Source organism: Budorcas taxicolor, chromosome 23 (genome assembly GCF_023091745.1).
Source record: "Budorcas taxicolor isolate Tak-1 chromosome 23, Takin1.1, whole genome shotgun sequence".
In the NCBI taxonomy this organism is placed as follows: Eukaryota; Metazoa; Chordata; class Mammalia; order Artiodactyla; family Bovidae; genus Budorcas; species Budorcas taxicolor.
The window spans coordinates 15051297-15079294 of NC_068932.1; the positions used below are offsets into that span (position 1 = coordinate 15051297).

Consider the following 27998-nt stretch of genomic DNA (forward strand, 5'->3'; position numbering starts at 1 on the left):
CATTTTCCCCACCCTGTCTCAGCCTCTCAGGCTCAGCCAGACCTTTTCCAGAGCCCTGGAAGCCCAAGTCGGCTGCCTCCTGCTGGCAGGGACTTCCTTCCAGGCTTCTGGTTCTAGTGCTGAAGAAGGGGGAGTGTGAGAGGTGAGCAGGGGGTGTTAGACACAGAGGCAGTCAGTGCTTCCGTCTCCCTCCTTTACACGGGAGGAGGGAACGGCTCACACAAGGGGGAGGGTGGATATGAAAATCAATAATTTATGACAGTGAAGTGTCAGAAAAGTATTTACTCACATTCATTCCCTGAAAGTCACATTCTGCATGTGTTGTTTGTCTTTCAGCGATGGCATCAGTCAGGTGGACTCAGCAAGAAATACCAAGGTTTTTAGCCAAAGGTTGCGGAGGGAGAGTTTCATTTCACTTCATTTTTCCAGCCAGGGCTGGCTCCGAAGCTGGTTTTTCTTACTAGGTTGTTTGCCACACGGAAAAGCAAATTCCCAGAGGTTTCCGAGACTGCTGAGATCCCAGGCAAGATGACTGCTCCCACCCACCCGCCCACCCACCCACTAATAAGACATAATGCTGTCCTATTTTTGGTAACAATTAAAGGGCCTCCCGGTGCAAGCAGAAAGCTGTTTATTCTCTGTTACATCACTTCGCTTTGCCTTCGAAGGCTGGTCTGTGCTCTGTGTTTTCGTGGTGATGCAAGTCTGCTCTCTCCTCCAGCCGTTGGGTCCCTCCCATCTCGCAGCACCTCACAGGTCTCTTCCCCAGCAGTGCCTCGCTGGAGCCAGGAGCGGCTCACGAATCAGCTGCAGGTCCCTGTTTTGAAAAGCAGAGAGACAGAGGCAGAGGAAAAGGGTGGACTCTTATGTGACCTGATCTTAGAGCAAGACAATCACCATCTGAATTCCAGAAGCCCTGTTCATGTTTGGGGATATTTTTTCGACTGCATGGAATCAGAGAGAAGCCAAAGGATGGGAAATGCCTGCATCCCCCTGAAAAGAATTGCTTATTGCCTATGTCTCTTATCTGCGCTTCTGCTGACTGAGGGGAAGAAACCAGCAAAGCCAAAATGCCCTGCCGTGTGTACTTGTACCAAAGATAATGCCTTATGTGAGAATGCCAGATCCATTCCACGCACCGTTCCTCCTGACGTTATCTCATTGTAAGGCCCGTAAGCATTTTGATATCTAATTTACGATTTAAAAATTCCAGCCGATGTATTTGGGTCTTTGTATGTATTGGTAAAAGGGCATGGGGAGAGAGATTCCTCTTGCACGCCTGGCTGTTTGACAGAGCTAACATTCTGCTGCATTTAGAAATTTTGATTCTTATTAGCTGCTACAGAACATGCTTAGATATCTTCCACTCCCCGAACATTATTATGAGAAACCTGCAGCAGATTCATGCCTCCTACTTTAGCTGGCAAGGCACAGTATCATACTTCATGAAATAGTGTCAAATAGTGACTGTTTTGCTAAACCGGATTAACATAAGGTTTGTTCTGTGTTCTGTGTGTGTGTGTGTGTCTCTTTGTGTGTGTCTGTTTGTTGTTTTGTTTTCTTTCAGATCCTTTGTGAGATCTGGTTTTACTGAAATCTCCGAAGGGAGTTTTTTATTCACACCATCGCTGCAGCTCTTGTGAGAAATATTTATATCATGACTATTTTTAATATAGCATATATTTAGATAAGCCCTCTAGTAAAATGATCTCAATATTAATTTTGTCAAATGTAATTATATTTCTGGAGAGGAAAAGAATTATCAGTAACGTGAGAGGGAGATGGGCTTGTTTGCGACCTGATGCCAACAGTGCAGGTTGATGCTTGCAATGGTAAATTTGCTAACCTGTAATGCCGGCTACTTTCATGGCTATTTGTGAAGTTGTTGGAATGTTGTAACAGTGATCCTCACTTCATTCTCCCCTTTTACTTTCATTTTTGACTTGGGAACTTTGGTTATTTTACCCTGGAGTTTCCAAATTAGTCAATACAGAACCCAGCATAACATATGCGCTCAAGATGTTGTCCTGGGGGACCTGGGGCAGGCTGCTACTCTGTATGATTTACCATGTGGGGAAGAAAAATCTCAGTTCTTTCTAGGTAATTCCTTAAAATATTCATTCTTGAGTGACTGCTTTCTAATCTCACCTGATTTATAACTCGTCTCCTTATAAGAAGGGAAAGAAAATATTAATATAGGATAGTGCAAAGGGTTAGTCTTTGCTGTGTGTTTTGAGATAGCCATGAGGGAACCACATATTCAATCTATGTCTGAAAAGAGTCAAAAAATAATATTTGACTAAGAAATCAGATCTTTCCACAGGCATAATGTAACACGGATAACTTGTTCTCATATGTAATGTTTGGCAGTTGGAGTGCTAGTTCTCAGAGCAGGACTGCACAGGGGACAAGAGGTCCCCTGGTGCTCAGGTGTCAGGCCACAGAATGGCTTGTCATTACCGGTTCCGGGGGGGCAATCAGCCAATTGTCCATCAACTGAGTTGTGGTTATCTTAACTGCATGATCCAGGACTCAAGTTTTTTTGCTTGTTTGTTTTAGGGTTTTTGTTTTCTTACCTTACTTGGCCATTTTGGCTATTTGAAGTTTTACATACAGAGAAGCAAATAGCATGGATTTGAAATGAGAGAGACCTGTATGTAAATCTCACTCCACCACTCCCTAGAAGCTAGACATGTAATCGTGTGCAAATGACTAAATCTCTCTGAGCCTCAGTCTTCTCATCTGTAAAATGGAGGTGATGACACTGAAAGGTTGTCATCAGAAATAAATGAGATTTAAGTAGACAAAATACTTGGCGTAGGATATGACAAGTGGTTACACATTTTATAAATGGTAGGGTTTTAACTTTTTACATGAAGCTAAAAAAGCGAGAAAAATCACGCAATCTATTGCTTTGTCTATATGAAATCCCCAAACTGATTTGACTATTCCATTTTGCAAACCTGATCAAGTGTTTTGACATTATGTAATAATGTTGACTAATGTCCTTCTTCTAGCTAATGTCTTTGAATGATTACCCATTGAGTAGAATATTTCCTAAGTGATTATCTGTTTGACTGACAGCTAATAGTTGATTAGGGCAATGAACAAATTAGTTTGTTTAGTACATCAAACAAATTCAAAAAAGAGGCAAAGTCGTCAATGCTGGGATCCTTTCATAGGATAGGAATTGGTTGTATGTGAGAAAGTGATCAATTGTGACTATGTTATTATTTGTCAAATACATAAATGGCTCATTTTAAAAGCATCCTTTTGATGGGCTAAGGCACTTCTCTCTCCCCAGGATAATTAAATAGATCAGTTCAAGAAGTGTCATTTGACACACGCTACTAACAACATTGAACGGTTGTTTGTTGTGACACAGAACACCTGGATTGATCAACCTCATCAGTTAGCGTCTCTCCACTTTGTTTCCATTGGGTGGACCCAGCCTCAGCAAGCACAGATGCTGGACAGTGTTATAGAAATAGTTACCGGCTGCTGCAGGGTAATGTGATTACACGTATTTAGAATCACAGAGGGAAGCCAAGGAACTGGTTTTTAAATAGCCCGCACCGAGTGTGTGTGCCATGCCCCTGCGTTCCATGCTCCGAGTTCCTATGGAACATTCCAACCCTTATTTCTAAAAGCAGTTCAGGTTTCAGAAATAACAAAAGGGCGAGTAATTTTTGCCCTGGATGTCCTTACTTAACTCACATTGGCTAAACTCAACATGGCAGGGGTCAAAGTTTGTCTCTAATCTCTAGGATTCTGTTTCCTAAAGATTTTGCTCCCCATTCTTCCTGTTCAATGTCCTTGGGAAAGGGTCTAATAAGTGCATTTCCACTGAGGAGGAAATAAATGAAAAGGCTCCAAGTATGAATAATGCCATAATCATAACAGTGGTGGGAATGCATGGTTCATAGACATAAAGAGTTCTTCTGTGGGACGGGGCCATCCAGTGCCCTGAAAACTCCCCACTGGAACATGGAGACCCAGGGGTCTGATTTGCCTTTGCATGACCTTTGCCATCAGACCAGACCTGGATACCAACAGCCATTGCTTGGGGTTTGCAATGGATTCTAATAGCATTTGTGACCGCAGATTAACAAACAGACCTGTCATAGTTTGTGAAGAGAGAAACTTCTGAATCAGTTCTGCTCCGTTGATGTCCAAAGGCAGTTGGTTTCTTGCTCAGTTGAGGAAAAAGAAAAATAAAAGACCCATTCCCATCACCCACCCTAAAAATCTGATAATTTCATTATGGCCCCAAATGCTTTTTCAGACCTTCTGCAGAAGTCATGATGAAAAGTACTTTGTGAAATGTCAGCCTGGGGTACTGAGGGAAACAGACGCAATGCCTGCTTAAGTTACACGTTCTGGGGGAGAAGATCCTGGTAGGCCGTGGCTGGCAGTGTGTGTCAGAGAACAAGAAAAACAAAAGCCCACACTCTGTAGAGAGGAGAGAAAGAATAAAATTATCCAATGAAATTTCATCAGATTAATTATATGAGCCTATTTTTAAAAACACCTATGGTTTTAAACAACAGCAAAAACAAAAAAATCTTTCCCCAGCAAATGTAATTTCATTCATGTTTTCCATAGGCCTGCTGTGAAACTTAACCAATGGGAATGATTATTCATTCTAGTTTGCTTTCAGTGAGAGGGAGTGGTACTTGTAGTGAATGGAATTTACAGAAATGTGTTTTCACACTGGACAGCCCTGTTCTTCTCAACCACAGACTAAAATCCCCAATGATATGGGCTCATTACAGAAGTAAAATTCAAATTTAAAAGTATAAAATGTGAACACATTGCCATTTGTTCATAAAATTTTTAATAAACTAAAGCTATCTAATATAACTCTTCAGAGAGTTATATTTGCAGGGAGTAACAGGGTTCGGTTAATATGCACACACACAAAATCTTTATATAAGAATTCAAGGTAGCTGGAAAATTTTCTATTTATTCCAATGACGTCTGATCTTGTTTGAAGCAATAGAACTGATCCCTTGGTAGGTGGTGGTGGTGGGGAGGATATAATCATTTCTTTTATTAATCAACACATAAATATATAGTTCATAAGAAACCCAAAACAAAAAAACCTAGAAGTAAACAGCATGAACGAGACAAATAATACATCCATCCTTAGTATAATTTTATCAGTTAGTTCTTAAAAATATTATTTGTCCAGGGAAAAATGTCCATAGCCTATATCACCTTCACAGTGATTGGCCTCTTTATCTATTCCTCTTTACATGACAAGTGTTAAGAAACATTTCATGACCTTCACGATTACTCAAGCCAAACCTATCAGCTTCTAGAGGAATTAGTGCTTGTGGATGAGTATGTTTTGGTTTGTGCCCAGGTGATGGCCTACAATGGACCAAGAAGTAAAAATTTCAATCATCTGGGCTGTTTTGTCTATAATCTGACCAGTGACCCATAGCTCTGATTTTTAACTTCTTACTGAATTGTTGTGACTGTGCACACAGCCCTGTATAACAAATGTTTTCTCTGAAAGTGTATTTCATCCTCTCAATTATTCAACCAGGAAAGTTAGGCGTTACCTCTTTAGGTCCACTTTCAACAGGAAAAGCCCCCCATCAAACCGCATAAGAATCTGCCATCTCTTCTTGACCCCAGGACCATCATCCTAACTGAGGCTGCAGTCACTCTCCACAGACAGTGTCACACTGGTCCCTCTGCTTCTGGACCCCATTCCTCCCCACCTCCATTAGCATTACCTTCCTGAAGTGCATATCTCATCCTGATACCCTCATGCTTGGAAGCCTTTAATGGCTCCCTAGAAACAGAGAAACGTCTAACATCTGAGTTAGTATTAATAGAATTTGGCTATTTGTCTAGGGTCATCTCTCACAGTATCAATAGCACATATACACATGTGCACACACACACACACTCATCACAAGCTCCATCCATGCCAGCCTGAAGTACCTCATTCCTTGACCTCTATTTTCTCAAGTTCTATAGACTTTCTGATGTTTCTAATTCTTCCCATCATTTTTAGAGCTATTTGTATCTGCCCTTGTCTCTAACAGAGGGTTCTCAATAGCCATAGTCCTAGAAAGGATGTTATAAGCTTAGATTAAGACTTTGCTTATTACATATTTATTGAATTCAAGTCATATTTTCATAGATTTTATACTAGAGACTTCTGTCTTCCTATCAGTAGTTTCAGTCATGTTCACACTTCCTTTTGTTTGATATACGTGATCAGATTTCACGCGAGCCGATAGTGTGGAGGTCTGGAATGTGGGCTGAACCAAAAAAAAAGTATGAAGAGGCACTTGCTCATGATCTTATGATGTCAAACTTCTTCAACAGATGTTTCCAGTGTACCAGAACTTAAAAGACAAATCATCCAGAATCTTTCTTTAGACCCACTGCCTGGATCCCTTTTGTCTCCCTCTGATTTCCTCTAGGTCTTTGACAAGCACAGACTCTTATTTGCCACCCTGGGTGTCTCTCAGGTTGGACTAGCCTCTCTCCTGTGAAAGGTCAAACTCCCCCTTTATCTGGTCTGACAGGACATCCAAAGAAAGATGCTGATTAAGCATTATTAAGATGGAAACCAAATTTGTGAACACAAAGATAGTTTCCTTTTTATTTACAGTGGCTTAGCTAAAACAAGTGTTTATTCATTGTATAGCTGCAAGCAGTGACAAAATGAAAGCAGAGGCCTCCCATTTCAGCAAAACCTTTTTGGGATTCTACTGTGCAGCAGGCACAGCACTGGGCTTTGTGGGAGACACACAGATGAGTGAGTGACAGCTCTCCCTCCCTGCTTTGACATGGCAGCTCCAAGTTGGAGGTGAGCCCTGAAAAGGTAAATTCTATCTTGCCTGTATTCAAAGGTATGATAAAGTAGTCTTGATAAGCTCTCTCATTTTGTTCAAAATGGTACTCAGTTGATTGGTGATGATGTTGACTCTTGCCCACTGTTGGGCTTATGGCTGATAGAGGCTACATTACCTGCATCTATTAATACAAAGTGAGCAATAATTATAGTACCTGTTATACAGGGTTATAGTCAGGATTAAATGAAATAATACATGTAAAGCACTCGGAACAGTTCCTATAACTCAATAAACATTAGCTTTTATTATTTGTTCTGAAAATCACTTTAATTTGAATGACCATAACATCAGATTAGCATCTGATTGTATAGGCTGGGTTTGCCTACAATGCTAGCTTTAAAGTTTCATTGTTCTACACTAAGTCTGCATCAGAACTTGCTAAAAAATCTTTCTTCAAATACTTCTCACAAGAAAGGTGAACTATTTACCTTTCTGAGAATGAGAGGGGAAAGAGGAAGCAGAATCCTCTCACTCATGAAAAAAAAACAACTGGCACCATATTTTGTAAACATGTCAGGTTTTATTAAAAATAATTAACACTGGCCAGTCTTAGGATGAGTAGTTCTGTGATAAAATGGAGAGAAACCTGAAGTAGAGATCAGGAGACATGGTTTTGAAATACAGTTCAGACAGTAATGGACTGTTTGACCAAGTATCCCTGGATTTCAGATTTATATGTATAAAATACCAGAGATAGATTAAAACATGGTTCTCAAACTCAAATGCCCAATGGGGGCTGGGATGATAAGGTAAATGAAAGAAACAGTTGAGTATAAGACAATAGGGTGTGGTAGTGACTGGGGTAAACCAGAGAAGACATGTCTTATCTAAAAATTGATCTTCAGCTCCAACTGATGATTGCTGATGAGAATGTGCTACATGAAGATGAGTCATATTTTTTTTTAATTTTCAGAAGAAGGCAGAAATCTGGAGGCAGATTATTGAACAGAATAAAGACCAAACAAAACACACATAACTTGCATTTTTGAGATCTTCATGTTCAATTAACTTACGTTTCTTTCTGCTTAAACATGCTATTATATTCTGTTCTACAAACAGGGTACTTTAATATAATACAGAAAATGACCTTGTTAAGGAAATGGATGAAATTTATTGTATCAGTTCTAACAAACCAGTAAATTAGATTGTTCAATGAAAGAGCCTCACATTATGAAATTGGCTATTATAAAATTATTAGTAGAATAATAATGTGGTTCCCAATTTCCCAAGCAGGTCCACTGGGACTTTATCAGGACCTCCCATAGTGGCTGATGATAAAACAGTGTTTCAATATCCCTCCTATAGCGCAAGGACTGGAAAGGAATTGTTGAGGCCATTTAAATGGCAAGATGACCTGTGTAAAATGTGATTAAAAAGCAATGAGCCTTTATGGGGGACTTCCTTGGCAGTCCAGTGGTTAAGACTTCACCTTCCAATGCAGGGGGTGCAGGTTCTACCCCTGGTGGGGGAGCTAAGATCCCACATGCATCTTATGGGATAAAACCAAAACATAAAACAGAAGCAAATTGTAACAAATTCAGTAAAGATGTTAAAAATGGTCCACATGAAAGAAAATCCTAAAAAAAAAACAAAAACAAAAAAACCCGAGCCTTTAAAAAATAAACAGAGTAGAATTTATATATACAAAAAACTCTTGACTTTCAGAGAATTCCTTACAGGAGATCAGAGATTCTTCCTAACTTTGCTTCTATAGCCAAACATTTCTAGATATTTGAGAATTGTCTTCATTGCTAGTTTGCAAGTCATACAATAAAACCAGGCAAAGCTTTGTTAGGGGACATTTGTCACTTGTATTGCTTGGTGGTAAGCACTTTATCTGTCTCATTTTTTATTCATTATCACAGTAACCCTGTGAGGAAGTATGATTATGTCCATTTTGCAGATGAAGCACTGAGTCCTAGAAGTTAGGTAACCTCTGTGATGTCACACCCCTCATAAGAGGTAAAGTCGGAGTTTAAACCCACATCCTCACTTTTAACTACATCTGTCTACTTCCTCTTGAACATGAATAGCTGGGCTTAACTTTGCACAGTTTTGTTCCCTAAATCAAACCCCCTCTCAGAGGGTCAACCTTTGCCGTTAATGAGGATATTCGGAGGACTGTGTCCTGATCCCTGGAGACAATCACTGAAAAAGAGTTTCAAAAGCCCTTTGAAAGGGTGGCAGCGTTGCTGGCAATAACATTGAGTATCCCTAGGATTCAGCTCTCATTGGTATGTGTAGGCTCTAGTTTCCCAGCTTTAAGAAAGAGAGGGAGAGAGACACAGAAAAGGGCAAATGACAAAGAACTTATATACTTTAAAGTTATACCTTAGACCAATGTTTTCTCATTTTGTGTCCTGTGGAACACGTGTCCCGAAAAAAAAAAAAGTTCTGTGCTCAAAAAATTTGGGAAACTGCCCATTCTATTCATGCTTGGCTACTCCCAATGCACCTTGGCTTAGAAAACCTTTGGAATCTCTTTTTGTTGTTTTCCTTTTCTTAACCTCCCATAGGATACTGGGAATCTGCACTTTTGGTGTTCATTTTATTTATTAGCTTAATTATGAATACCTTACCTTGCTCTCGAGAGGCTTGCTAGCAGAGCTTAGGCAGGTAGAAAGAATGTCATCTTAAAGGATACATTAAACCATCTGTCTCCATATAAGGAGTGACTCAGACAGCTTTGTTAGTGCGGATTCATTGAGTGTGATTATCTTTGAATGTGCCTCACTGCCAAGCTCTCCACCTGATCAAGCAGCGTGTGTGGCACATACGGCTTCTTTGGGGACCTCCCAGTGGATGTTTCATCCTTCAGAGTAACTGCATTATCACTTGCAGCCCGTTCAACAGGAAAAAGCCCCCTAAACTTGAATTTATGCTCTCACTATTTTTGTTTTAAGAGGGCTGCCTCAAGCTATTTCTCAGATGGCCAATCCAGCATTTTCCTGGGTATATTCATTGTAGTTAAACTCAACAATAAAAGGGTCACATTATCAATAAGATAGGGATACTGTGTATTTAAATCCCTTTTGAAGAGTCTCAGTTTACTTACGGATAGGAAGATTCCTGTAATTAGGAACCTCAGTTAACTTCACTTACCCAATTTACATGAATTTGTTTGATTTTTTCCTCTCTTGTCGTTCATGTAAAACCTCCCAATCTCATGAAGGCCTTGTGTTCCCCGCACTCTGGGAACTACAAGGCAAGGCTAACCTAGATTGTGGCAGATCTGGGATTTGCTGGGACTAAAAAGAGGAAGCAAAGCCTTGCCCTGACCATTACCAGTCAGGGGAAGATCATGACTGAGCACAGAATCCCAGCTCTGCCAGTTACAAGCTTCAAAGTACTTTACCGCTCGCACCTCGGGTTTCTTTGTATTTTAGATGGAGACTATAAAGCCTGCATTATAGTGTTCACTGGAGGATTTAAATGAGTTCCTAGATAGCAATCTGATAAAGATGAGGTTTGGCATATAATAGGCTTTAAAAAAAAATTGAAGTCCCCTCTTTGTGTTTTAGAAGCAGGGAAATACAGACCAAATATATAAACTGCATCGGGAGGGTGGGCTGTGACTAGCTGTGCCAACTCCTAGAAAGGAAAACTTTTGATTATTTCTGGCAGGAAAGGTGATGAACTATAAAACCAGAGGGGTAGGTCTATGCTCAAATCAAACCCATGCTCAAATGTGCAGGCTAAGAATATACCCCCAGGGAATCCTTGCAAATCTAAAATCTACACTTTAGATTTGGCCCTGCTGCTGTTAAAAGTTGTGACCTTGAGTAAGTCACTCACTTTGTGGTCCTTGCTTTCCTCACCTGTAAACTGAAGAATTGAATCGCATCTCTCTCTAGGCTGCCCCCCTCTCAGATTTACATGGAGCAAAATTAAAGTTATTTTCCATCAATCCAGATAGAAGAGGGCTACCTAAGGGTTCTCTGAGTTACACTGAAAATGTTTTCCAAGGATGAGAGTCAAAAAGAACATAATGTGCTCATATGTGTTGCCTCCCATTTTAATGCTTTCCTATTTAAGAGCCTATTTTAATATATTCAAATATAAAATTATTCACGTGGCACATGCACTTAGAATGTGTGCATTCAACTGAAGTGAATCATCAGCCTGTTATTAATTATCATTCCACCAGCCCTGTTCTTTTGAATAAAGGAGAATGTTAGTAACAACTAGAAGGTATGAATCATTTAAGCAGAGGCAGTTCTAAAAAGTTGGCCAGCCCTTCCAGCTGTGCCCTCAAATCTCTAACAACTGTAGCGTGCCCATCTTGCTCTCTCATTTACATGTAAATGCACATATAAACATCAGGCACACATATGTATACAAAATGTGCTTGCACACACTGCCCATGGCTGCCTAACTCCCTAGATGAGGCTCATAACAGTTCTCTTAGGCAGATGACAGTCTCACTGGACCTCAGTTTCCCTCTCCGCGTAACTAATGTTCTTCACTAGATCTAACAGCTCTTCCAGCTCTGATATTATGTCTGGGCTGTTTGCTGAGATACTCTTTGACGAGATGCTCTTATATATTATCTCACATAATTCTCAGAATCTTCCAGGAAGTCTTTTTGTTATTACCATTCCTCTTTTAATGGATGAAGAAATAGATTTACCTGCTTGATGTATCACGTACGTAATAAAAGTGGCAGCTACAAGCTTAGAAACCAGATTCTCTATTTTGTATCTAATCAATGCCATCTCTAAGCGATAGCCTGAGGCTGGCTGCTCACTCTTCTTCATCCAGAGTAGCCCGTACAGAGCAGGGATTGTATGGGAAGGCCCCCTAAAGCATCCCCCCTCCACAGTCTAGAGAATCTGCTTTGAGCTGTAAGACAAGATGCAGACCACTTGTGGCCAATGTCAGTTCTGATGGGAGTTAAGATGTCACAGGTGACTAAAGGGAGTCTGAAGGAGTGTCACTAGAGCCAGGGGGCCAGTCTGGCTTGAGAGAAGGGGAGATTTTTCCAGCAAGTTTACTCCTCCCATTCAACCATCTGCAGACCTGCCTACCCAAGACTCCCACTCCTCATGCGGAGCCCATGCCTATTCCTCCATGAATGAAGCCTGCAGCTCTACAAGCCCAGACTCACATATCCTTCTGGTTATCTAGTTCAGATCCCTCATTTGACAATACAGAGAGCAGAAGTGATGTGCTCAAGGCCACACGGAGGATTTATGGCCAAGTGGGAATTAAGACTCAGGCTTTGTGATTCCCTCTTCAGGGTGCTCCTTCCTGGTCCCTAGAAGAGGTGTGAAGCCAGGGCAGGAAACTGCTTTAGCAGCCCTTCAGTCTTGGCATCGACACATGTCCCTGCCCAATCGTTTCACTCTTGTGGACCCCCAGCTGGACATTGGGCAGCCTCAGCCTTGACCTCCTTCTCATGTAGTTCGATCCTCATTCTGTGATCCTCTGCTTCTTCCTTTTCTCCTCTGCTGCTGACCTCAGCACACCAACCTCCATGCTAACCCTATCACACACTTCTCTGTTCCTTTTGAATTAAGTGCTTCTGATCCTAGCTTTTCATCCAAGAACCTCCTAATAACCTGATGGCCTTGGTGTTCATTTATTGCTTATAGAGAGATGTGACCCACTCCTACAGTCAGGTGAATGCAAATAGTCAAAAGAGATACTGGAGCTCAGGGTTAGCAGGCATTTTACAGATCTCATCCTCCTCAGTCCTAGGGCAATGTTAATTTTAACTCATGAAAACATGTAAAAAATATCATCAATAGGGAATTTTAAGAATATTATTCTAAATACTAGTTGAAATCAAAATGCAGTTTTAAGAGACTACCTGTTAAAACTTACCGGATGCTTTAAATAGAGGCAAAGTCATGTTTCTAAATACTTTCATTTTAAATCAGAAAGAATAAAAATATATGAATTGAGCATGAAACAATACCTCTTCTAAGGAACTCAAGAGAAAATAAATAATTAGCATATAAAATAATAAATTAGGAAACAGTAGGAATAGTAAGTAAATTCAAGATTTCACCTTTGGAAAAACCCTATAAAATAGCAGATTTTTGAAGGAAGTAATATGTACACTCTGTCTATCAGATCTAGTCCCTTAAATCTATTTCTCACTTTCACTGTGTGGATCACAATAAACTGTGGAAAATTCTGAAAGAGATGGGAATACCAGACCACCTGACCTGCCTCTTGAGAAATCTGTATGCAGTTCAGGAAGCAACAGTTAGAACTGGACATGGAACAACAGACTGGTTCCAAATAGGGAAAGGAGTACATCAAGGCTGTATATTGTCAACCCTGCTTATTTAACTTCTATGCAGAGTACATCATGAGAAACACTGGGCTAGATGAAGCACAAGCAGGAATCAAGATTGCAGGGAGAAATACCGATAACCTCAGATATGCAGATGACACCACCCTTGTGGCAGAAAGTGAAGAAGAACTAAAGAGCCTCTTGATGAAAGTGAAAAAGGAGAGTGAAAAAGTTGGCTTAAAGCTCACATTCAGAAAACGAAGATCATGGCATCCAGTCCCATCACTTCATGGGAAATAGATGGGGAAACAGTGGAAACAGTGACAGACTTTCTTTTCTTGGGCTCCAAAATCACTGCAGATGGTGACTGCAGCCATGAAATTAAAAAACGCTTACTCCTTGAAAGGAAAGTTATGACCAACCTAGACAGCGTATTAAAAAGCAGAGATATCACTTTGCCAACAAAGGTCTGTCTAGTCAAGGCTATGGTTTTTCCAATAGTCATGTATAGATGTGAGAGTTGGACTATAAAGAAAGCTGAGCACAAAAGAATTGATGTTTTTGAACTGTGGTGTTGGAGAAGACTCTTGAGAGTCCCTTGGACTGCAAGGAGATCCAACCAGTCCATCCTAAAGGAGATCAGTCCTGTGTGTTCATTGGAAGGACTGACGCTGAAGCTGAAACTCCAATACTTTGGCCACCTGATGCGAAGAACTGACTCATTTGCAAAGACCCTGATGCTGGGAAAGATTGAAGGCAGGAGTAGAAGGGGATGACAGAGGATGAGATGGTTGGATGGTATCACCAACTCAATGGAGATGAGTCTGAGTAAACTCCAGGAGTTGGTGATGGATAGGGAGGCCTGGCGTGGGGTTGCGAAGAGTCAGACATGACTGAGCAACTGAACTGACTGAACTGAATATGTACACACAAGTGGGAAGGGCATTAATTATTCAATGACAGGCTTTGGCAAATTTGAGTGAATATCTAGGAAGGAATCAAGGCAGTGTCTCACCTCACATCATAGATAAAAGCAAGCTCCAAATAAATTAGAGTTAAAAAAAAAAAGTTATAGAGGGAGCACTAAGTAATATTTCATTAATATCAAGGTAAGAAGAAACATTTTAAGAATTAGAGCAAAGAAAGAATATGTAATAGACATTGATATATTTTGTTAGAAATGTAAAATGTCTGTATGCTAAAAATCATGATTCAAAAGGCAAATCATAATCAGTAGGGAAACATTCAGGATCATATAAGAAAGGAAAAGAATAGGTAATATCTTAATAAATAAAAGGTGCTTAGAAAGCAGCAAAAATGGTCAAAGGACATGATTTCATAGAAAAAGAAACAAAAGTGATAATACTAACTATTGGTAAGGATTGATAAATAGGCATTTCTATATTGAGAATTGAATATGTAGTGTGAAACAATTTAGTAATAAGTAGAGACATAAAAACCATGTATAATCCAACAATGCCAGCTTAAAAAAATCTATCGTAAGTCTACTCTAAGGAAAGAAATAGGGATATGGGAAAATACTTGCATGTGAGAGTAGTCATGGTCGTGTTTATAACAGTGAAAACCGGAATCAACAATAAAAAAGTTAAATCCTGAAATATTTATAATATGACTTACTCATCTGTTAACATTTTATATTGAAAATTTGTCATAAGAAATTGTTCTTGGAAAAATAAGGAGGACACAGAACAATAAAAACTATTATTCTAATTTTATAAATTTTATAAATATATACATGCATATATCATATAAATATTATGTATAATATATTCATATCTTTGGGTAGTATGGTGACAGTCATTTTTATTGTCTTCTTTAAGATTTTCTGAGTTTTCCAGAATTTTTACACTGAGCCTATAGTATCCTTAAGCAGAATACACCAAACTGCATTCATATTTTTTAAATTCTTTTTTTAAACTTGGAGTATAACTGCTTGACAATGTTGTGATAGTTTAGACTTTTTAAATTCTTGATCTAAAAAAAAAACATAAGTTTTTAATCTTACTGTGAGTTTTAGGATACTTATTTTGATTAATTAATTCCTTTAAAAAAAGGAATTATAATTTAATGAGATTTCTTAAATCCGCATAAGCTGAGTAGTGTTATTATAGTTGTCTGTCATAATGTGAATGTTGTGTCATTATGTGATTCGGCTCCTATACTGAGAGACCACCCAAGGGGTGGAAAGGGCAGTAGACCAGGAGTCTTGGGTCTTATGATCTTGTCTTATGATCTTGTCTTATGATCTTGGTCAAAGCTTTTAACAGCCCTCTAGGCCACAGTTTGCTCCTGTCAAACAGCTATTAACACCTACTCTACCACTTTACTTGTTTCAAAGCCCCAGTAAGAAAATGCAGCAGCATTTTATGAAATACAGGTTATTGTGGAGGCAACAATGATGATTTAGAGAATGAACTATTGCCTGCATGGAATTGATAGTTGATGTGTATGGTTTTAAATCTGTTTCATGGCAAGGAAACATACCAGGTGTCACTAGTGGTAAAGAATACACCTCCCGATGCAGGAGACACAAGATATGCAGGTTTAATTTCTGGGTCAGGAAGATCCCCTAGAGTAGGAAATGGCAACCCACTCCAGTATTCTTGCCTGGAAAATTCCACAGACAGAGGAGCCTGGCAGGTTACAGTCCATGGAGTTGCAAAAGAGTCAGACACAACTGAGCAATCGATTGATCTATGTATGGTCTTAAATCTTTCTTGGTAAGGAAACATACATTCCCTTGGTTGCAAAGGAAAACAATCCTCCCCATCCTTCCTATACTCCCTTGTTTTCATACTGAATTCATGAGACTGATGGCTAAGATACAGAAAGGTCAAGGTGCAGCCTTGTGTCCACCTCCACCAGCATTCTAGGGAACATGCCTGCCTTTTCCCCTTCCTAAGAAGAAAGAGTCAGAGACCTCAAATGTTCCCACAGGCCCAGGGACAGAGGACACGTTCTACATTATCCCTGTACAAACCCACAGGATGGCTGTTTGGCAAATCTATGGGGTGAGGTCTCTGATTTGGAGCTCAGGGTAAGGAGTTTGTTCAGACAATACATTGATCCCCACCCACCCCTCCATGTGCAGCAATTGTGAGGACAGTCGTCACATCTGAGTTACAGTATTATGGACTCTCGCTACCTATAGTTAGGGGCAAGGGACAATCTATGACATCTCTGTGTATCAGAGCTCCCGTTCCAGCCACACCTGCTACGAGGAGCAGAGTTCCCCTTGGTCGCCACAGGTAAAGGAAGGCTATTGTAACTGACCAGAAAGTTTACCATATGCAGCCCTGGCTGCATATAAGAGATTCCTGGGGAGTTTTTAAACATCCCATGCTCAGGCCACATCACAGGTACAGAATTTAACCAGATTAACCAGGATCCTTGAGGGTGAGACCACGGTAACAGTATTTATAAAGCTGTTCAGGTGAGTCCAAGTGAAGCTAATATTGAGAAGCACAGGTCTAGGATCAAACACAGATCTGGGCATCTCCCTGATCCAGCCTCACACACGCAGCCCTTTGTGAGGTCTCCTCCACATTCCTCCACATTCCGCTCTCTGAGTGCGCCCGGCACAGCTTTCCGGCCATGGAGCTGACTCAGCCCTAAGGCATCTTTCCTCCTTCAGCTCCTCTGCTGGCTGGCTCCACCTCTGTGATTCCAAATTCTCAAGAAGGGATTCATATTTAGCCCAACTCGCCTTTTTGAACCAGACTAGTTGGGCCGTGGGATGCTGACCGATCTCAGGATCAGCTATTCTGGATGAGAAAAGGAGTCCTTCTTGTTCTAATAATTTAAGAAAAGTGATAGAAGTCATGAGGTATAAAACATGGCCACACAGGTCTGCCCCAGGTCTGTTGTACATCAAGATGAGGTGGGGTGACATAGGTTCCTTTAACAAGGACTATGGGATTCTTTAACATATCTGGCTCAATAACAAATTATGATACTGAAATCAAACTTTCTAAAGGAACCGATAAAAATTAAAGATGGGCATTTTACCCTGTTTATAGAACAGGATCTTTTTAAGTCTTAAGTATACACAGGATAATAAAGTGGATAGGCTGTTCGACCGACTATATTTAGAATGTATGTATAAATTTACAAATCTTTGCCCATGGAATGCTTGTCCACAGAAAACTACAATTGAATTAAGAATCTAAGGGCTAATGCATTCAATATTATCTTAGCCAGAGGGATTTTGTTTTAGCTTTTATAAGAAAACTTTTTATTAAAATAAAATTTACATAAAGAAAAGTGTGCATATCCTAAGTGTACATCTTGAGAGTTTAAATTAAGACTTAATTTTTTAGAGCAGTTTTAGGTTCACAGCAAAATAGAAGAGAAGGCACAGAATTTCCCATAGACTCCCCACCCTGGCACATGCATAGCCTCCCCTATCCCCCACATCCTCCACCATGGTATTATCTCTGTTACAACTGATGAACTTACTTGATCAGCCAGAGTCTACATTAGGGTTCAGTCTTGGTGCTGCGCATCCTATGGGTTTGGGAAAATGTATAGCGACATGCATCCATCATTATGGTATCATACAGAGTATATTCACTGCCTTAAAACTCCTCTCTGCTCTGCCTATTTATCATCCCACCCCTTTCCTCATGACTTTTTATAAAGTGAAGAACCCTTGTAACCAGCACCCAGGTCAAGAAACCAAGCATTATCATTACCCCAAAGACTTCCTCTGTGCCCTCTTCTCATCTCCAAGATGTAAATGTTATCTTGACTTCTGCCAGCATAGATCAGTTTTTCTGGGGCTTCCCTGGTGGCTCAGCTGGTAAAGAATCCACCTGCAATGTGGGAGACCTGGGTTCGATCTCGGGTTGGGAAGATCCCCTGGAGAAGGGAAAGGCTACCCGCTCTAGTATTCTGGCCTGGAGGATTCCATGGGCTGTGCAAGTCAATGGTGTCCCAAAGAATCAGACACGACTGAGCACCCTTCACTTTCTTCTTTATATAAGAGCAGTTATATAGGATGTACTTTATTGCATTTTGGCTTCTTTCCCTGGATTTAGGTTTATGAGATTCACCCATATTTTCGGATATCGTTGTACTTTTAGCCAGAAGTTTTGATCTTTAAAAACTAGTTCAGCAAATAGCTTTCAGCCAGGAACTGTGCTCAGGACTGAGGACAAAAAAATCAATAAGGATAAGTCCCTGCTATAAGGAACATTAAATCTAGTAATGTAGTGATAACCAGAATTTAATGTAAAGTAAATTCCCCTTTAACAAATATTTATTCAATGTCCACTATGGGAGAGGCACTATTATAGGTGCTAGGCATAAGCAATGGATGAGCAGATAAAAATTTTAGCAAAAACCCTATTTTATTTCCCTGACATGTGTGGGCTAATTCTGGCCACTTATATCCATATCGTACTCTGTTTTGCATCTGATTCAATATAAGGAGCATGAATGTTAGAAGTCATTTTTTGCAGTGACTTGAAGTGAGCGATTTTTAAGTCCCTGGGACGGTTTGAAAGCCAGTGAACATAGGAGGTATTTCTCTGTATCTATTTCTGCCTTATTTCATCCTCCCCCTTCTATCATTCTGCCTATACAGAATGAATAAAGAAATAAAGAATAAAGAATTTAAAATTTTTAAAATTAAATTTAATAAATTAAAAAGAATTTAATAAAAATTTAATAAATAAAATTTAAAATTTTTTAAAAAAAAATTTAATAAATTAAAAAGAATAAAGAATTAAAAAAATAAAAGAATAAAGAAAGCTGAATGCTGAAGAATTGATGCTTTTGAACTGTGGTGTTGGAGAAGACTCTTGAGAGTCCCTTGGACTGCAAGGAGATCCAACCAGTCCATCCTAAAGGAGATCAGTCCTGGGTGTTCATTGGAAGGACTGATGCTGAAGCTGAAACTCCAATACTTTGGCCACCTGATGCAAAGAACTGACTTATTGGAAAAGACTCTGATGCTGGGAAAGATTGAAGGCAGGAGTAGAAGGGGATGACAGAGGATGGGATGGTTGGATGATATCACCAACTAGATGGACCTGAGTCTGAGCAAGCTCCAGAGTTGGCGATGGGCAGGCAAGCCTGGCGTGCTGCAGTCCATGAGGTCGCAGAGTCGGACACAACTGAGCAACTTAACTGAAGTGATACAGAATGAAACGAAAATCTGGAACCTAAGGAAAACTTTGGATGGTAGCTTACCTTGGAGTAAGGCTGAGCAATCTTGTTTCCCAGAACTATGACGTAAGAAGAGAGAATTGCCAAAGTTGTGGCTGAAATCATAAAAATTTGAATTTTTTGAAAAACTCTGGGTATCTAATATGTATGACTTATTCGATAATGTTGACTTTACAGTCTAGTGAATCATTTAAGAGTAAAGCTATAATGTTAGAAGGAGAAGGGATAGAAGAGAATCCAACATCATTCCAGGGATTATAGCTTAGGAAGAAATGCAAGACATCATCTGGTCTTATCTGGTTTACTTTCTCTCCCTCCCCATTTTTACAGAAAATTTCAAACATATATAAAAGTAGAAATGATAGTAAAAATAAGCTTCCAGCTTCAAAAATGACCTCTTCGTGTTCAATTTGTCTCTAACCCACTGTTATCCCTTCCTCTCATTATTCTTAAGCAATCCCAGATGTCAAATAAGTTATTTACACCTGTTCAGAAGGTGAGATCTCATAGTTTTAATCCCCTTGGTTAACAGGCTCAGAGAGGGTTAGTCATTAAGTTGGTGAGTGCAGCTAATTTTAACCCCTACCCCTCAAAAGTAAAAGTTTACTAGCGGAGAATACTGGACTTAGCATAGTGCAATTAAATAGTATGTATGAGACATAAACTGTCAAACTTCCCGTCTGTCCCATGATAATGGTCACATTTTGGACACTAGTTACAAGTGAAAAATGAGGCTTCCCTATATAAGAACCTTAACATGTAGCCTGAATGTCACTTGAACCCATTATAAGTTGTCATCAGTACATGTAAAACTTTATTTTCAGTTTGCATCAACACTTTATCTGATGAATTCCATAAATTAATACTCATTCTAAAAAGATAACTTTGTATTATTTGGCTTGTAATCACCTCTGTTAAGCCTCTGATTCAGAAAAAAAAAAAGTTCTTCGAGGAATTACACAGGATGTGGTAACTGCTGATTGATGTTTCCTTTCATCAGTTATTTCAAAACCAAATCCCTGTGGATACTGAAATTGCAAATAAATGTGTCCAAGTGAAAGTGTTCTTTTTCAACTATTTAGTAATAAACTGGGTCTGAGACTCTTCCTAAGCCTCATTGTTTCCCATCTTCAGCCTGCTCTACTTTCAAAGAAGGTTAGTTGATTTTTATTGAACCAGTGTCAATGGCTTATCTACTATGAATAACATGCTCAACCAGACATGGAGCTAGTTTCTAGGTCTCTCAGGTTAGTGACTATGATACCATTATTGGGGCTGGTCAGAATGTTCCAGAAGTTTCAGAGCAAGAGGGAAAGATTCTGTGGGTGTCTTTGTCATGGAAACCTGCAACATGTTGATTTGGCTGCTTTGGCTATCATACTCGCCCGGTTGTGTCTCAAAATGTTACCCAGGGCATGTGACACTCATCCCTATGAGGAGTGGGGCACAAGGCACTCCCTCATTGAGTGTTTGATGAGATAATTGATGGTTAAAAAAAGCTACAAAAATTACCTGAATAAATAACACTGTAAAAGGCAGGCATCTAGACATTTTTCTGTGCACAACTCCCACTCATTTCTCTGAGAGATAAAAAGCAGCAAAGATTGACAATCTGCCAGTTTAACCATTTTCACTGTGTACTTTTTCTGGGCAGGTTATTCACATCGAACTCCTTTGATGTGATCAGTGATGATGCTTTCATTGGTCTCCCACATCTAGAGTATTTGTAAGTAAAATAACCTTTTTTTTTTTTTTTTAATGTAATGACACAGGACAAGGGCTCTGAGGTTCTACAGCTGTCTGACCAAAAATATTATAACCTATTGCAGATTCATAGAAAACAACAACATCAAGTCCATTTCAAGACATACTTTCCGAGGACTAAAGTCTTTAATTCACCTGTAAGTATGAACGTTGCTATTGCATTTTGAGCTTGCCAATGGACAATGCAGTTCGATAATCTGTGGTTAATATTCATCATAGATAACCCACCTTATGGGTATCTATGAAAATTTAAGAAACCCAAATGATTTCTCTCCATGCACACTTGCCTTTTCTCCCTGTCTTCAGCCAAGGTGTCCAGGAAACCCATTCCTATTAACATTAGCCCAACCAACAATAATTAGGAAAATATCCTAAGGCAAGGAAATTATGTGAATGAAATAATGTTTTTATTAACTGCATCATTACTCAACTTCATGAATTGACTATATAGTTTTTGCTGTTTCTCTTTTTCTGTATAAGCCCTGATTTCATATACATTTAAACATATATACTAGAACCACAGGCCACATCTACACAGCACCTGAACAACTGTTTTAGGAGTGAAATACTTAATTATTCAGTGGGTGATTAGCGCTCCATCAACTGTTCTGAATAGGAAATAATTTTACCTTCCAGGGAACAGAGACATGTTTGGCTGTCACAACTAGGGGATGTAGCTGGGATTTAGTGAGTGGAGAACAGCAGCGCTGTTGAGCACCCTGCAGTGCATAGGAGAGCCTCTCATCAGCCTGGAATGGCACAGTGCTATGCCTGAGAAACCAGATATGAACTGAATAACTCACCTCTCTTATTTTCAACTACACCCTACACACACACACACACACACACACACACATATTTTTAATGAAAATAGAAGGACATGGGGAGAAACGGCGCCAACATTTGCTGAGTGTCTACTACTACAACGGTCAGTACACTTTACATAAACTTTCATTTAATGATCTCGACAATCCTGCCAGATAGGCAAAATAACCCCCATTTTATTTTTTACCCCCCACTCTAGAAATGAGGAAACAGAAGCTTGGAGGGGATATATGACAAGTAAACTGACTAGTTAGGGAATTATGATAACATCAACTCCAAGGCTGAACTGTTGTGGCTATTCATCCATTCAACAACTATCTCTCAAGTTCCTAATATGTATCTCATTAGTGTTAGGTAAAGAGGCAAGCCATCTAAGCATCCCAGTCATTCTGTCCATTTCAACCTGTTGCCTCACAGTAGCTCATTTCTAGCTCTGTTCTAGACCCCAGGGGGTATCAGGTAACGAGGCAGGTAAAAATGCCTGCCCTTTGAGCCTTTCTTCTAGGGTGTCCGCATGGTCTCATGCTGTCTCTGCTAAGTCGCTTCAGTCGTGTCCGACTCTGTGCGACCCTAGAGACGAGAGCCCACCAGGCTCCCCCGTCCCTGGGGTTCTCCAGCCAAGAACACTGGAGTGGGGTGCCATTGCCTTCTCCACATGCTGTCTCTGCTGGTTCCTATCTTTATTGTTACTTGGATTTGCAGCAATAGGGAACTGATGGCCCTATGTATTTTACAAAATCACTACACCTTTCAAGGCTTCTGTATATAGTCTTTATAAAAGGATGAGGAAAATATTGTCTATAAAATAAACAGCAACACTGCTTTTCACATCATGTTATAAGTGCTGCAAAATTGGCTGTGTATCGTGGGAATGCTGTGCCATTTGATTATAGAGCCAAACGCCACTAAGCTTGAACTTTCAGACTAAAACAGATAAATGGAAACTCATGACTTCAACCTGAGATCTACTTGATTCACATAAATCCATTTAACATGGCCTGTGACTAATGGCTGAGCATCACGAGGGGCTGAAGGAAGAACATAAGACCCCTCGGTTCTCTCTGGAAACCTGGACAGAGCCTTGCCATGACCCTTAGTTCACTCAAGTGTGTCTTCTCTCCAGCCTAAAGGCCTACCTCATCTGGAGGGAAGAATGCAAAGAATGGGAGGGAAGGATGAAAGAGAGAAAAAGGAAGGGAAAAGGAGAGGAAAGTTAAGGAAGGCAGGAAAGGGAGGAAGAAAAAAATTTATACAACACTCTTGTGAAGAACATCCATTTTGTTTGACTAGAGCTTACTATGTCCATCAAATGAAATGGATATAAATTTGGGTCACTATGAGGCCCCTTCTTTAGAAGTGTGAAGAGTATAAGAAGGAGGCATTGGTATAGCATGTACTTATGTCGAGAAATTTTCAGGCTCAAGTGAAAGTAGAATGCAGCCCTCAAAGAGAGGGGCATGAATCTTTAAGGATCAAACAGACAATGAAAGGGAAGTCCCACTGAAATCATGTGGGACCAGGTGCTGGAGGTAGGAGGGAGGTGTTAGGCGGGAACAGGTCAAAGTTGATTGAATATGACCCTTAGATTTCTTGCATTTTTATCAAATAGTTAGGTTGATTCAGTGACTGTGCCAAAAAGAGACTGTTTTCGAGCTACAAAAATGGCATTGCCATATGGTTCATCCTAAATAGTCTCTAGGATGTGCCACACAAAAATGAAGAAAATCCAGCTCCAACCTGGAAGAGCTCCGTCTAGCAAGAGGAATTAGACAAATATTTTCTCTCTGAGTGCCTTGTCCCCACATCATGTCCTCCTTTCTAATTATGCTCTTCTTCCAGGGGTACTTCCTTCCTTCCTTTTTTCTTTTCTCCTTACCTGTTTTTTTCCTTTCAAGAAGAGATAGGGAAGATTTAAAGCCCAAATGTCCCTCTGACTATTCAGCACATCAAGTTCATTTTCCATTATTAACCACTTATACATACATTTGACATTTCTTTGAGCCATTAATTTTCTTTTTAAGATTTTAGGTTTCAAAGCGCACTTTTCTCCTCCTCAGACCAAGTCTTCTCAATCAAAGGCAATCATTCAAGTAGCAAATAATTATCACCTTGCCCTCGAACCCACAGGAAGAGTTTACAAAGCTTTTCATATTCTAGACCTTATTACAGTCTCTTGATGACCTTATGAAAGAGATAAGGTGGAGGATTATGGAGAAAGTAGCATAGACATATATATACTATCATGAGTAAAGCAGATAGCCGGTGAGAAGTTGCTGTATAACACAGGGAGCCCAGCCAGGTGCTCTGTGATAATCTAGAAGGGTGAGAAGGAGGGAGGGGAGGGAGGCATGAGAGGGAGGTGATTTACGTATAATTATGGCTGATTTGCATTGTTGTATGGCATAAATCATCACAACATTGTAAAGCAATTTTCCTCCAATTAAAAATAAATTTAAAAAAAGAAACAGGGCAGACACTAACCCTATTGGCAAATGAGAATTCAGAGGTGTGCCCTGCGTTTAAGTTGCTCCCCAGTTAGTACTGGTAAAAGCCAGAAGTTTTCCAAGATCTTTAATGAGACCTCTAGTGCCGTCTCCACCGTGTCAATTATAGAAGGACCAGAGAGCTTTATGAATGGCTAGGTCCTTCCACGGAGAAGGCAATGGCACCCCACTCCAGTACTCTTGCCTGGAAAATCCCATGGGCGGAGGAGCCTGGTAGGCTGCAGTCCATGGGGTCGCAAAGAGTTGGACACGACTGAGCGGCTTCACTTTCACTTTCCACTTTCATGCATTGGAGAAGGAAATGGCAACCCACTCCAGTGTTCTTGCCTGGAGAATCCCAGGGATGGGGGAGCCTGGTGGGCTGCCATCTCTGGGATCGCACAGAGTCGGACACGACTGAAGCTATTTAGCCCCAGCAGCAGCAGCAGGTCCTTCCACAGGACATGATCTGAGAAGCAAACACAAATGGGGAAGGAAGAGAAGATCCTGAAGACAGGAGCCCTACCCTCACTCTTGGTCTCCAAATGCAATTAGCTGGAATTAGACGTATACTTTTTTTGTTGGCTTAAAGAAAAATTTTTGTATTGGAATATAGCTGATTAACACTGTTGTGATAGTTTCAGGTGGACAGCAACAAGTCTCACCCATACATATATATATATATCCATTCTTCCCCAAACTCCCCCTCCATCCAGGCTGCCACGTAACATACTCTCAATAGTATGTAGAATATGTACGTACTTTTGTAGTATGTACAAGAGTAGACATACACTTTTAGATCCAGCTAGTTCCCACTCTGGCTTAACATTAAAGCTGCTCCAAGGGAACTTGTGAGCATTGATATAAATTCAGTTCATTCCTAAAGAAGCAATGAACTTACCTCATCTCCTTATACATCTATCTCAGTAGACTTGCCTTGTAAAGAGACATTTTAAGATAACTTAAAATTTACTATACAGACTCCCCTCTCCTTTGGAAAAATCCCTCCCCAAAAGAGAATTCCTTATATTTAAGTCCTTACAAATCCTGTCAAATTCCGAGAGCCTCTCTTGATTCTTCTAAATGACTGTCCTAATAGTATACATGATTAACTTAAGTGTTTGAATAGCTCATATATTTCAGAAAGGTTTGAATTTTTCTGGTAACCATGTATTACTTCTGAAATCAGGGGAAAAATGAATTAAAAAATAGTTTATGGCCAATGGCGGCAAAATTTCTAAACATTTTGTAGTGGTTTCTGTTAACACCCACAATGTTTTAGTAATGATTCCCTTGGGCATCGCATAAGTGTCATGGTGGCTAAGGTCCAGTGGAGGCAGGCTTGTTTGCATGTATGTATAAAAACATTTGGGGAAAATTGTCATTGATCTATACATGTCATGAAGCACCTACTGGTTGTTCTGCAACGTGGAGGTGCAAAAGACATATATGCAGTCCCCAAACTCAGGGCATCCATGTGTCCCCAGTTAATCAGGCAGGATGTCCTCACTTCAGCCTTCACAATGACAAGCATGTATAGGGGGCAGTGGGATACAGTGGCTGAGGAGATTGTCTCTGCCACCAGACTGCGTGCGTTCAAAGCCAGGCTTTACCCATTAATAGCTCTGGGACATCAGGCAGGTCACTAAGCTTCATGGTGCCTCCAATTTCTTTTGTGTAAAACAGAAGCGATAACAGTCATCTGTAAAAATAGGGGTGGAAAATAATAAGATACTTAGGAACACCTAGATTCTAAGACTGACAGGAGATTAGGCCAGTTACTCTATGTAAAGTACCTAGAACAGAGCGTGGTATGCAGCAAACACCATCATGTAGGAAAAAACTAAGCCTCGCTGCCTAACCTCTACTGATTCTGGATCAGGACTCCAAATGCTGCAGTGTATTTATCCCCTTTAAACATTTTGTATGAAATTAAAATAACTGCACTTGAAGTACTGCAAATTCAGTGAGACACCAACTCAAGCTGAGAATCTGCACTGCAGGGAGGCTGGGAGCACCCCAGATGGCCGTGGGCGAAGCTTTCTTAGCAGCAGAGCCCAGTGGCACTGAAACAAACGTGCTGTCTGAGCCAGTCTGGTCTGCCTTAGCAAGAAGACTTTCCAGTAGGTTCCATACGCCATAATTAGAGGTTTTCTCAGGTAAACCACGAAAACACCAAAGTGGAGTGAAAGTGGAAGTCGCTCAGTCGGGTGCGACTCTTTGCAACCCTATAGGCTATACAGTCCATGAGATTCTCCAGGCCAGAATACTGAAGCGAGTAGCCGTTCCCTTCTCCAGGGGATCTTCCTAACCCAGGGATCGAACCCAGGTCTCCTGCAGTGCAGGTTTATTCTTCACCAGCTGAACCACCAGGCAAGCCCGAAGTGGAGGGAATGGACATCATTTCCATTGGGAAGGAAAGCCTGCCTGCCATTAGGAATGCTTGACCCTTCTCAGTCAGTCTGAAGGCAGCTAGGTGTTCAGTTGGACAGTTTCCTAGGTATTTTAAAGGATGTTTCTTAGGTAGATTCTGAATCAGGACTTAGAGAATGGAGCTTAGTTGCAGACACACTTTCAAAAACCCTCCTAGGAGAACTTTCCTGGTGATCCAGTAGCTAAGATTCTAAGCTTCCAAAGCAAGGGTCTAGGTTCAATCCCTGGTTAGGAAACTAGGTCCCACATGTCACAAATAAGTGTTCACATGCTGTAATTAAATGACCCCTAATGGTGCAACTAAGGCCTGGTGCAGCCACGGAGAAAAAAAAAGGAACCCTCCTAGGGAATTCCCTGGCGGTCCAGTGGTGAGGACTTGGCCCTTTCACAACAGGGTTTGAACCTTGGCCAGGAACTAGGAACCCAGGCTCACAGCAGGGAGGGAACTTTGTGAGTATCGGGAGAAAGTGATGTCAGGGTAAGACAATGGTAATTCACGGGGCTTTGCAGTTTCTCCCTAACTCACTGTCTTGGTGTACGGAGCCTGAGACGCAATCTCTGCCCTTTTCTCTGTCTAGATTGGTGCCCTTTCTCTTATCCATTCAATCCTGTCCCATTCATCCACTCATTCATTCAATCATTTATTCATTTAAAAGCAGCTGTTGAGGACTTATATTATGTCAGGCACCGGGGTTTAAGACAAACATCCTTCTAGTACTCACTGCAGAGTAATCCTAGAAAACAATTAACATCAGTGAAATGTCTCACTTCCCTGTCTTCACTTCTCTCCCAACCAATTCTACCCCTCATCAGCTACCCAGATACAGTGCATTCTTCAGTTCAGTTCAGTCGCTCAGTCGCGTCCGACTCTTTGCGACCCCATGAATCGCAGCACGCCAGGCCTCCCTGTCCATCACCATCTCCGGAGTTCACTCAGACTCACGTCCATCGAGTCGGTGATGCCATCCAGCCATCTCATCCTCTGTCATCCCCTTCTCCTCCTGCTCCCAATCCCTCCCAGCATCTTACCCATTAGTAAAGCCTGTAGTGAAGCGCATTGATTTTTTTCTTTTTTTAATTTTGGAATTTTAAAATCTTTTTTTTAGACCAAAACAAACAAAATGCAGTTCACCCATTTCTCCCACCCCTCAACCCCACCTCTAGCAACCACCAATT

The 27998-nt window shown here is 40.6% G+C and overlaps 1 protein-coding gene across 1 annotated transcript in view; it reads left to right on the forward strand.

The window, feature by feature from the left end:
• The first annotated feature begins 776 nt into the window (after positions 1–776).
• The window catches only part of LGI1 (leucine rich glioma inactivated 1), a 36866-nt gene continuing 9644 nt past the window's right edge, over positions 777–27998 (forward strand). Inside the window, exons 1-4 of the mRNA XM_052660988.1 lie at positions 777–1163; positions 1568–1639; positions 20972–21043; positions 21147–21218. Of these exons, the coding sequence (XP_052516948.1) occupies positions 949–1163; positions 1568–1639; positions 20972–21043; positions 21147–21218 (431 nt within the window). The 5' untranslated portion in view covers positions 777–948. The remainder of the gene's footprint in view (positions 1164–1567; positions 1640–20971; positions 21044–21146; positions 21219–27998) is intronic.